We start from the raw sequence: 10,433 nt of genomic DNA, 5'->3' as shown, positions 1-10,433 counted from the left end.
GAAAATTTAGATTCCTGGAACCCATTACTAGAGATTCCCTTGTGTGAGTAATGAAGGCCAGAAGCAAATCTGATGGTGTATGACTTGTTCTCTGAAGAACGTACTTCAAGAAGTCTATTTCCTTGATATGACAGAGGACACCTCAGACAGCAGATGAAATGGTGACCAGTGCCTTAGAACATGACAAGGAACTTGCTCTTAAAGGCAGCGACTCAACCTGCCTTCCAGTAAGCCAGGGCCATGGAGAGAGGCGACAGCATCTCTGAAGCATCAAGAAGTAGACACCCGTTCTAGATCTGCATTTTGCCAAAGATAGGATAGTACAGTCAATGAATGGTACAGAGCAAGAGAGCAGGCCAGAGACAAGCTGCCTGGGGATGAGTTAGTACCATTGAGCTTTGGTTTCCTTACCTCTAGGAAGTAATGACAGAGTTATTGATGACAGGTCAGGATGGTGCTTAGCATATAGCAAGTACTATAAGGAATATTAATGATAATTAAGATGAATTAGCTAAAATTTTTAAACAAAATACAGATTATAATGAAAAGGGCTAGTTAATGTATGGAAGAATCCTAAACAGTAGGATTAGATCAAGGTAATACTAGAATTTAGTGGAATACTTTACATTTTCAACAATATGATCACATAGGAAAAAATTGCCAGCTAACATGCCAGTCAGTTGTGAAAGACCAAAGGTTTTCCAGCTATGATCAGAAACAAGAAAATGATGATGCCTGTGTCCACTTAGCAGTACTAAAGTCCTAGCCAGAACAATTGGGCAAGAAGAAACTGAATTAGGAAACAGTAACATGATGTTTCCTGACCATATATCACATGTGGAGAAAATGCATAGAAAACTTAGAACTAGTGAGATAATTCAGCAATTCAAAAGGAACAGTCTAAGGAATTTAGTTTTTTTATAGCATGAAAAAGAGTAAAATACTTAGGAATACACTTAGCCAAGAAGGCAAAAGAAGACAGTACAGTGAAGAACACTTTTTTGTAGATATCCATACGTCTAAAGATCAACAACTTAATGTATTTACTAAAAGGTTTTCATAGGGGGCTGGTGAGATGGCTCAGTGGGTAAGAGCACTGTCTGCTCTTCTGAAGGTCATGAGTTCAAATCCCAGCAACCACATGGTGGCTCACAACCACCCATAATGAAATCTGATGCCCTCTTCTGGTGTCTGAAGACAGCTACAGTGTACTCATTTATAATAATAAATAAATCTTTAAAAAAAAAAAAAGGTTTTCATAGAAGTAGAAAAAAATTATTCTTAATGGAATCTGAGGGCACCTCAAACTGTACCCAAAGTGGAGGTCTTATTGATGTAGGCAATGATTTTTTCAAATAGCAGCTCAAAGTGTGAAAATAGATAAATTGGGTTATATCAAACTAAGATATAAGCTTTTGAAGCCAAATCAGCAGAGTTAAGACAACCTACAAAAATAAGAGACCGCACACAGAGTGGGACAAAGTACTGACATGACAAGGGGTTAATAGATAAGGAACTCAGAAAGCCGAGGAGCAAATAATTCAGTTAGAAAGCTGGCTTGGAAAGACTGCGTAACATTACTCTTAGAAGTCTAGAGAGGAGAACTAAGACTCAAGACTGGTCATGGCTACCTAACAAGACCACTCCAAATAGCCCACAACCATAAATGCTCAATATCACCAACCATCAAGGAATGCAACGCAAAGCTATAGTGATGGGATTTCCAAGAGAGAGTATTGGTGGATTTCCAAGAGAGAGAGAACCATTATATTGAAGAGAGACTGTAGTCTCATGTCTGTTCACATCTTCAATAATGGGATCAACCTAAATTCCCATAGATAAAGACAGTATGAGAACACAGGATATTTTGGGACCATAAAAAGAAAGGAATCCTACGTCTACCAACTAATCTGCCTATCTGAATGTGTTTCTTTAGAACTTCTGAAAATCTGGCAATAGTGATGCCATATTGTGAGCCTGAAAGACAACTAAAGTCTTTCAGATCCCTGAAAATGGCTACAATATTGTGTTGTGTATAAAAATCATTTTTATAAGCTGGGCGGTGGTGGCGCACGCCTTTAGTCCCAGCACTTGGGAGGCAGAGGCAGGCGGATTTCTGAGGTTGAGGCCAGCCTGGTCTACAGAGTGAGTTCCAGGACAGCCAGGGCTATACAGAGAAACCCTGTCTCGAAAAGCCATAAAAAAAATTTAATCTTGAAAACAGTAAACAGCTGTGTTTTTTATAGGACTGAGGCAAAGAATCTCAGGCTAAGGATGTCATCAAAGTACTTAAAATGCAAGAAATGAACAACAAAAATGGCTTGTAAAAAAAAAGTAGACTGGAGAGATGGTTCATTGGTTAAGAGCACTAGTTGTTCTTCCTGAGTACCCAGGTTCAATTCTCAGCCCCCAGCAGGCAGCTCACACTTGTCTATAACTCCAGTTCCAGAGGATACAACACTCTCACACAGACATAAATGCGGGTAAAATACCAATGCACGTGATATAAAGACAGATTTTAAAAAAGGAAGCCAGGTGGTAGTGGCACATGCCTTAATCCCAGCCCTTGGAAGCAGAGGAAGGTGGATTTCTGAGTTCAAGGACAGCCTGGTTAACAGAGCAAGTTGCTGTTTTGAAAAACAACAAAAGGGAGTCGTGTCTCTGTACACTTGCAGAAACATGGATGAAACGGGAGGTCTTTGTATAAGTGAATCCAGCCAGAAAGAGAAGAACTTAGTGGAAGATGGTCAGTAAAGACCGGGGGTACAGGCGGAAGGGGTGGAAAGTAGTCCAGTAAAGAGCACTAAACAGGAGGGTTAGTTTCCTGTAGCATGGTGGATTAACTTGGTTTAAAACAACAACACATGATACATTTCCTAGTGACTGTAAGAATACAAAACTCTCAACACAGAAAGTTGATTCCTTTTTTTTGTTGTTGTTTGTTTGTTTGTTTTTTGAGACAGGGTTTCTCTGTGTAGCCCTGGCTGACCTGGAAATCACTCTGTAGTCCAGGCTGGTCTCGAACTCAGAAATCTGCCTGCCTCTGCCTCCCAAGTGCTAGGAAGAAAGTTGATTCCTAAAGGAAGAGCATATACTCTTGATTTGATAATTATATATTACATACACATATTATCATAGCTCATACAAGTTTGCAAATATGTGTAAATTTTTTTAAAGTTGCAGGTTTTATACTTCTTCCTTTCAAAACTTCAAGTCATATGTTAGTGACATAAAAACAGACATGTAGTCCCAAAATAAACATAGATGACAAGGGTGCCAATCCATTCAATGCAGAAGATCTCTTTTCAACAGAAGTGCTGGAACATCTCATAGCCATGTAAAAAAATGAAGTTGTGTCCTTATTGCATGAGAAATTAATTAAAATGCTTCAGTGACTGAAGAAAAGCCAGCATTATAGAGCATTTAGAAGGAAACAAAGTCCAGAGCAATGACAGGGAAATTGGCAGTGGTCTGTGTGTGAGGACAGCATACACTAAGGGGAACAGACAAAACTAACAACTTCAGGACATCAAGGACATTATTAACATTGGAATGGGTAAAGAGATAAAATGACATTTGCTGAGTTCATACTGAAATATAAAAGACCTCTGTGAGTTAATAGAGTGATCCAAGTGAAGAAACGAGTAGAAGACCTTGGAAGACATTTTTCTAAAGAAGACAAAGAGGAGGCCAGAACTTCAGTGCCCAGCGCTGAGGTGAGAGGAGAGTTACAGTCCCAAATCATTATGGACTGCAAATTAAAATCACCAGTAGGTGAGTGCCACCTCAGACACTGGCAGAAACAAATGGGGAGAACTTAAATACTGCAGCCCAGAAAGTGCCCAGGAGGGCATAGCCCCGGAGCACCCGTTCAGTTAGTAGGTTCCTGTGTATGAGAAATGAAGGTGATCTAGACACCCCTAGAGCCCACATTCAACAGGTGTTGCTCCTCTCTGGGAGAGTGTCATGATGTTCTTTTCCCTGTGAGCCTGCCTGACACTTGCACTGTGTCACAGGTAGGTGTCTTGACAAGACTAGAACTTGCCTTATTCCCCTAGCAGGACACAGTGGAAGGACCCTTTAAATCATCACCACCCACGCTAAGAACATGTGTCTTCTCATGGATACAGTTGGCCCTAGAATGTCCTGCCCAGAAACATTGGGAGTCTACACTAAGAAGCCTCCCCAACCCTTCTCAGGGGGTTCAGTATTCCAGTGACTTAGTCCTTACTAGTCTTCAGACGTTAAACATTCTGAAAAACTGAACTGTCAGGGTACATACAATTACAGAACATGGGAGACGGAAGAACTCAGAGTTAAAAGACCTCTAGACACAGGACAGAGCAATTCTCCAAGGCAACCTCTGGAAGATAATGGAGTTCAGTTTGTGTTCTTAGCCCTTCTCCCACCCCAAGGGCACTCTTACCCACGCCTGCATTATTGAACATGCCAGGAAGCACCAGCATGATGTGGTTGGGCCAGTATTTTCGGTAGAGTGGCATCTCATATTCCTTGACTACCAGGAGGTGAAGGTGGCTGATGCCCTCCATGGCATGGAAAAGATTTAGGAGTCCATGCTCGTGGCGACCACTGGAAGGAGTGAAAATAGGACTCTTGACTGCATTTAGATTCTGTGGAAAGGAAAAAAAAAATGAGACAAATGGGAAAATAAACCCTTGGAGGCTGGTGGCTCAGAGAGCCTCCACCCGGGGCCCAAGACCTCACAGCCAACGCCCAGCCCACCTTGTCGGAAACCAGGGGCAGCCGCATGCTTTCCAGATGCCTGCCCTGCTTGCTGAAGACGAAATGACTCTCTTTAGACTTGGGGATGATGAAATAGAGCTGGACTTCCTCTCCCAGCATAGAAGAAGAGAACGTGAATGCGTGAAGGGTAGAATCAGACATCTAGATTTGCAAAGAAGAGAGGGAGGTCAGTATGGGTTTCCAAACATCCAGGCCATTCTTTTAGATTTTTGACACAAGTAACTGACATGAGTGAGTGTCAACAGACATTCTGGCTGTGAGGAGCAACATGTAAAAGGCTTTATCGTCTACTAGCTGTCCCTGGTGCAGGAGCCAATTATACAGCCCCAGTAAGGACTCTCCAAGGCTAAGTCACATGGGCACTGCCTATGTTCCGCATACCCTGAGGACAAATGATCAGTCTTGAAGACAGACATGTCTGTGGGTTACCGGCTGTATACCTTCTCCAGACAGCAGCCACAGGACAGCTCTGCTCTGGGAGTCAGACTGAACACTTTAAGTGTCAGCTCTTAGATAACAGGGCTAGAGTTAGAAATGCGTCTGTGGCAACCATCTTTTCTGGTTATGGTGGGGGATGAAGGGATTCCAACACTTAGTACAGAGCTCTGACATCAGGGAAAGACCCTGTGACTCAGGAACGTCAAGAATAAATCCAACCTGTCTGTAAAGTTGTTGGGAAGTTCACATGCTCAGGAACTCATCTCCATGAATAATTATAAAATAGGTCTTTGTGGGTTGTACAGTGAAGCCAATAATTGGTTTAAAGGAGGGGACAACAAATTTTCATCAGCACTTAAAATCCAGGTAGGTTTCCTAATAGTTTTAACCTAAATATTATATTTCAGAAAAATTAATACATTCCCCCCCAAATTCTGATTTGTTCTACATCACAAATATGGAGATAATATTATTTGTATTGTAATCACACAGAAATATCAAGAGGGGTTTTCATGCAGGAAATTTCTAAACACCTACAATTTATAGGCCAAGGCACTTGTGTCTTCTATATCCTGGTCACAATTCCAAAGAATTGTGGGGTGGTTCATCAGAGAAAGGGCCTGGTGTTCTGGGTTTGAGACCCACCGCCCACAATGTTGTAGTGAGAGAACCAGCTCCTGCATGTATGCCTGTACACACTCATGCATGCATATGCATACACAGTTAAAAAAATTGTCAGCAGACTAGTCACCCACCAAGGATACAATGGGATACAACACGTAAACAGTTAACTTGTAACCTAGTTTTCAATGTATTCTTTCTAGTGTCTATTGAATTTCAGAATATGCTTTTAAGAGGCTCAGGGTGGGGGTGGGGGTGGGGCATGGTCCTAAGAACCAGGCTTGGGGAATTTGCTCGGCACAGCCTTGAAGCAACAGGGTCTCAGGGGCTCTGTGCTAAGACCAAAAGCTCCAGGAGAGAAAAGGGGAAATGGGGAAGTAACATGGATCTGCTTCTTCCTTCTGTGTATTAAGATACACCAGGCAAAAAGATGCTTACTAAGGGGCTGGGAGTGCTAGAATATGCATTATCATTTGCAAGGCCCTGGGATATACATATACCTAACACCCAAAATACAAGAAAATAAAACCAGGTATGGTGGCATGCCTGTTACTCCATTCAGTGTGCTGGAGGATTGTGAGTTTGAGGCCAGCCTGAACAGTGAGCTCCTGTACCAGGAGGAAGATGGGGAGGAGACACGTGCTGAGTGACAGTTGGAGTTTCTCTGGGACCTGAAGCCAGGAGACTCAGGTTTCACCCTACCCTCTCCACCTCACAGACAGTCCACACTGGCAACAGAGCAGGCAGGTGAGGGCAGAGGCTGCACCTGGGAGGTGGGGGTGAAGGCCATGTACTGCTGGCACTGTTCACAGTGGTGGAAGGTATTGTAGGCCGCGTACTGGGTCAGCATCATAGACATGGTTTCTCGTTGCCGGGGTTCCTCAACTTTGTATTCCTTTATGACTTCTGCATATAAAGGGAGGAGAAATGGTTATTTCCTGACACACACATGAAGCTTGGAAAGAAATGCTCATTTCTCATAAGGACTTTCCAAAGGACTATGTAATCTGAGCCCTAACAAGCAAGTTTAAAAATCAAGATGTATGTCTGTACCTGTTCATGTGTAAGAGTGAAAAACAGAATTACTATGTTTTTCTCAAAGGAGTGGACAGTCTCCCTGGCCCACCTCAGGTCCTGATTTAGAGCCAAGCCTGACTCTGTGCGCACTGACCTTGTTTGATCGCAGCCAGCTTCTCGCTGTAGACGAGGCTCATCAGACTGTACTTGGGATCGTGCACATTGACGTCGAAGGGCATTTTGCTGAAGGTCTCGATGTCAGGCCAGGGCTCTCCCTCTGACTGGCTCAGTTCGCTGTTATCACTGTGATCTAGGGCAGGGCAGGGCACAGGACAGGTGGGACCATTTCCTCCCCCCACCCCCCATCCTCAACAGGTATATTTACCCGTTCAAGTAAACACCTGCTGATATCACCCTGTCCTGAAGCACAGGCTCAGGGAGGCATTTCTGAGAAAGGCGCTCTCTTATCCCAGGGTAGAAGGAACCAAAACGACTCCTTCAGGATTTTCCCTCACTAGCCCTGAGTTAGTTTCTACTAATGTCTACTTCACAAACTCCTGTGCCATTAGATCCAAAGTCTGCCAATTCTCCTTAAAAACATACTTATATAGATGATCAAAATTCTCAGCTTTAGCTATGGGGTTTGAACGCATTGATGTCCTGGATAATTTGGTTATTGTTGTTTCTCAATAGTGGGAGCTGAATGGGCAGCATCACACATCCCAGGCAAGCACTTACTACTGAGCTATGGCCCCAGATTTTCTATAAAAACTGGAAACAAAGATGGCTAATCTTGGTTGTCACGTCTGAAAACTCACGGGCCTGGACATACCTGTCAGGGATCTTCAGAAGGCCCATTTTAAATCCGGGCCACACCAGTTGGTAGTGTACATCAAAGGACCTGGGAGAGGGACTCTTCCTTTTTGTCTGCTTGTTCTCACTCCTGTTAGCAAGTTCTATCCCACTGCTAAGGCCTTACCACCTACAGTTTTGGAATTCTAACGTGGACCAAAAACCAACAACAATATCCAGCCTGGTGGACTGAATGACTGTCAAATTCTTGGGCTTTCTGTCGGGAGAGAGCCATTGTTGCACTGGGCAGACCTCGGCCTGTAAGCCACTCTAATACATCCCATTTTAATATAAATAGATATACTCCATCAGTTCTGTCCTTCTAGAGAACCCTGACTAACGCACATTCTCACAGGTTGACCAGGTTCAGCTTGGATCTGTGCTAGAGCCCAGGCAAGTCTTGATGGTATCCCTCTTCTGCCTTAGCTGGGACTACAGCCTGGACACTGGGCCTGAAGCTGCCTGAAGTCCCAGTGCATGCGGTTCATTAGAACCACTGAGTGCTCTGTACTCCAGCACACACTCGCTTCCTCCTGTCCCCCTCACAGGACCCCACGAGCAGTGAAGACAAAATCTTTACCCAGGTGCCAGCCATTGGGCATTTCCAGAGCTTCAATCCTTGTCCCACCCCTTAGTAATCACCCTTCTAGGCACAAACTTAACCCCTCAAAGTACCAGTTTCTTGTACGTCTCAGAGACATTAGGGATGAGAGGGTCAAGGTGCTAAGATGGTGGTAGGCACATAGTATATGTACAATAGATGATATTCATTATTAATGTCTAAGTCCAAAATGTAGTTGAGGCTAGCTCAGTAGGTCCAGGTGCTTTGCAGTCAGCTCAGTGACCTGAGTAGAGGACCCATGTGGTGGAAAGAGAAAATGGACACCCCAAAGCTGTCCTCTCACCTCAACACGTGCCTGTGGCCATACACCCCTCTCTCTCTCTCACACACACACACACACACACACACACACACACACATACAATAACATGTAATAATTTTCTTATCTTTTCTTTTTTTTTTTTTTTTTTTTTTTTTTTTTTTTTTTGTTTTTTGTTTTTTGAGACAGGGTTTCTCTGTGTAGCCCTGGCTGTCCTGGAATTCACTCTGTAGACCAGGCTGGCATCAAACTCAGAAATCCGCCTGCCTCTGCCTCCCAAGTGCTGGGGTTAAAAGTGTGTGTCACCACTGCCCGGCATAATAATTTTCTAATGTAGCATGAACTGCTTTGGGAAAAAGCCCAAGGTTAGAGTATAGCTATTATACTTTTAATATAAATGACATTTGATTTTTGCCCAGAGGTACACCTTGAGTTGCAGTTGGCATTTTATTTGCGGTCTAAGCATGCTGGATGGGAAGTGATAGAGAATGCCTTGGTCGATCACATGACTTCTGTAGCCACATCTTGGGTAAAATCAAAGGCAGTGATGCCAGGGAGTGCAGGGCAGAGCTGGCAAGAACCATAGGGTCTACCTATCTAGGCAATGAATCTACCTACCAAAACTGTATGGAACACAGCTTGCTGCACTCTGGAGAGGCCCCCAGAAGCTGAGAGCCACAGTTCACTTGGAATTACTTGTTGGGCTTCTTGTCTTAAGCCTCGTGACAGCCTTGAAGCAAAGATAGCCTCAGTACCCACAGGGTGAAGCAACCCTGGCTCTTGGGTCTCATGCCTTGGTCAGACTGTCAAGTCTCACCTGTGTTTATCTCTTCCTCATCGTACACGTCTACCTCCAGCAGCCGGATGAGCATTCGGAAAAGGATCCTCAGGAACTGTAAATAGGAGCCAGTCTTTCCCACCTGATGCACATGTTTTCAGTTGAGGAAGGAAAAAGAAAAGAGATTTCTTTTACATGTCGGCTCTTCAGCTAAGGTCTGAAGAGGCCTTCTGCCACCCCTGCCAACCCCCAAGATGTCCCTTACAGCCAAGACAGGGTCCACCCTGTTCTATCCTTACCTGGGGGGGCCCAGTGAGCAGCAGCCGCCTCGGGTGCAGGGTTCGGGCGCCTGAAACAGGGTCTGGCTGGTTGCTGTAGTCAGCGTGGTGCTGCCGGGCCGAGGTCCACTGGCGGTAATAAAGGGACTGCTCCTCGCTGCTCATGTCTTTGTGCAGGCCTGGTCGCAGGGAGCTCACCCAGGTCACATCAGCATGGGGGAGCAAGGACGAGGAGGACGGCAGCCTGCCGCCCTTCTGGGATCCCAGCAGGCTGTATGCCGCTTTGGATAAGATGACCACGGGGGGCAGGGCTGTGTGCAGGCCCCGAGGCTGCCCTGACCACGCGAGAGTCTGGGAACTCGAGGATAAGGATGAAGAAGGCTTGGAGGTGGTGCTACTGGCCATCGGAGGGCCCAAGGAGTCACATTCCTGCCTCAGGATCTCCCCAGCCACGGCGGTGCTGGCGCAGACACCTTCATCCAGCCGAACACTGGTGGTGGGGGTCAGAGGCTGCTGCTGGGGCTTGCCAGCGGTGCTAGAAGAACTCACCCCGTTCTCCATGATGGAACCTGGAAGAGGACAGCGGAACTCATCCTCTTCCCACCCCTCCCTGATGTCAGGGTCACTACCCACCCACGCCTCAAAGCCAAAACAAAACACAAAACCCCAAACCAATCAACCAACCACAACCACCTCCACCACCACCACCATTACTACCTCTACTTCTATCTGCTCCACCACCACCACCACCACCACCTCCACCACCACCATCACCTCCTCCTCTACCTCCACCTCCACCACCTC

General features: G+C 45.2%; 1 protein-coding gene and 1 non-coding gene across 5 annotated transcripts in view; one reads left to right on the top strand and one right to left on the bottom strand.

The window, feature by feature from the left end:
• Greb1l (GREB1 like retinoic acid receptor coactivator) overlaps positions 1-10,433 on the bottom strand; it is a 265,485-nt gene that overhangs the window by 10,063 nt on the left and 244,989 nt on the right. For all 4 annotated transcript variants that reach the window (XM_031364954.1, XM_031364953.1, XM_031364956.1 and 1 more), the window contains 6 exons: positions 9,651-10,198; positions 9,391-9,493; positions 6,995-7,150; positions 6,590-6,729; positions 4,744-4,905; positions 4,427-4,631 (listed from right to left, as the gene is read on the bottom strand). In XM_031364954.1, coding sequence (XP_031220814.1) covers positions 4,427-4,631; positions 4,744-4,905; positions 6,590-6,729; positions 6,995-7,150; positions 9,391-9,493; positions 9,651-10,198 — 1,314 coding nt within the window. The remainder of the gene's footprint in view (positions 1-4,426; positions 4,632-4,743; positions 4,906-6,589; positions 6,730-6,994; positions 7,151-9,390; positions 9,494-9,650; positions 10,199-10,433) is intronic.
• Positions 1,895-2,024, top strand: LOC116087882. Its single transcript, XR_004117671.1, has one exon. It is a non-coding gene; the product is annotated as a small nucleolar RNA SNORA33 (small nucleolar RNA).

This window comes from Mastomys coucha, unplaced genomic scaffold, assembly GCF_008632895.1.
Source record: "Mastomys coucha isolate ucsf_1 unplaced genomic scaffold, UCSF_Mcou_1 pScaffold13, whole genome shotgun sequence".
Classification (NCBI taxonomy): domain Eukaryota; kingdom Metazoa; phylum Chordata; class Mammalia; order Rodentia; family Muridae; genus Mastomys; species Mastomys coucha.
The sequence above is the reverse complement of the archived record's forward strand: the minus strand, read 5'-3'. Positions and strand labels throughout refer to the sequence as shown.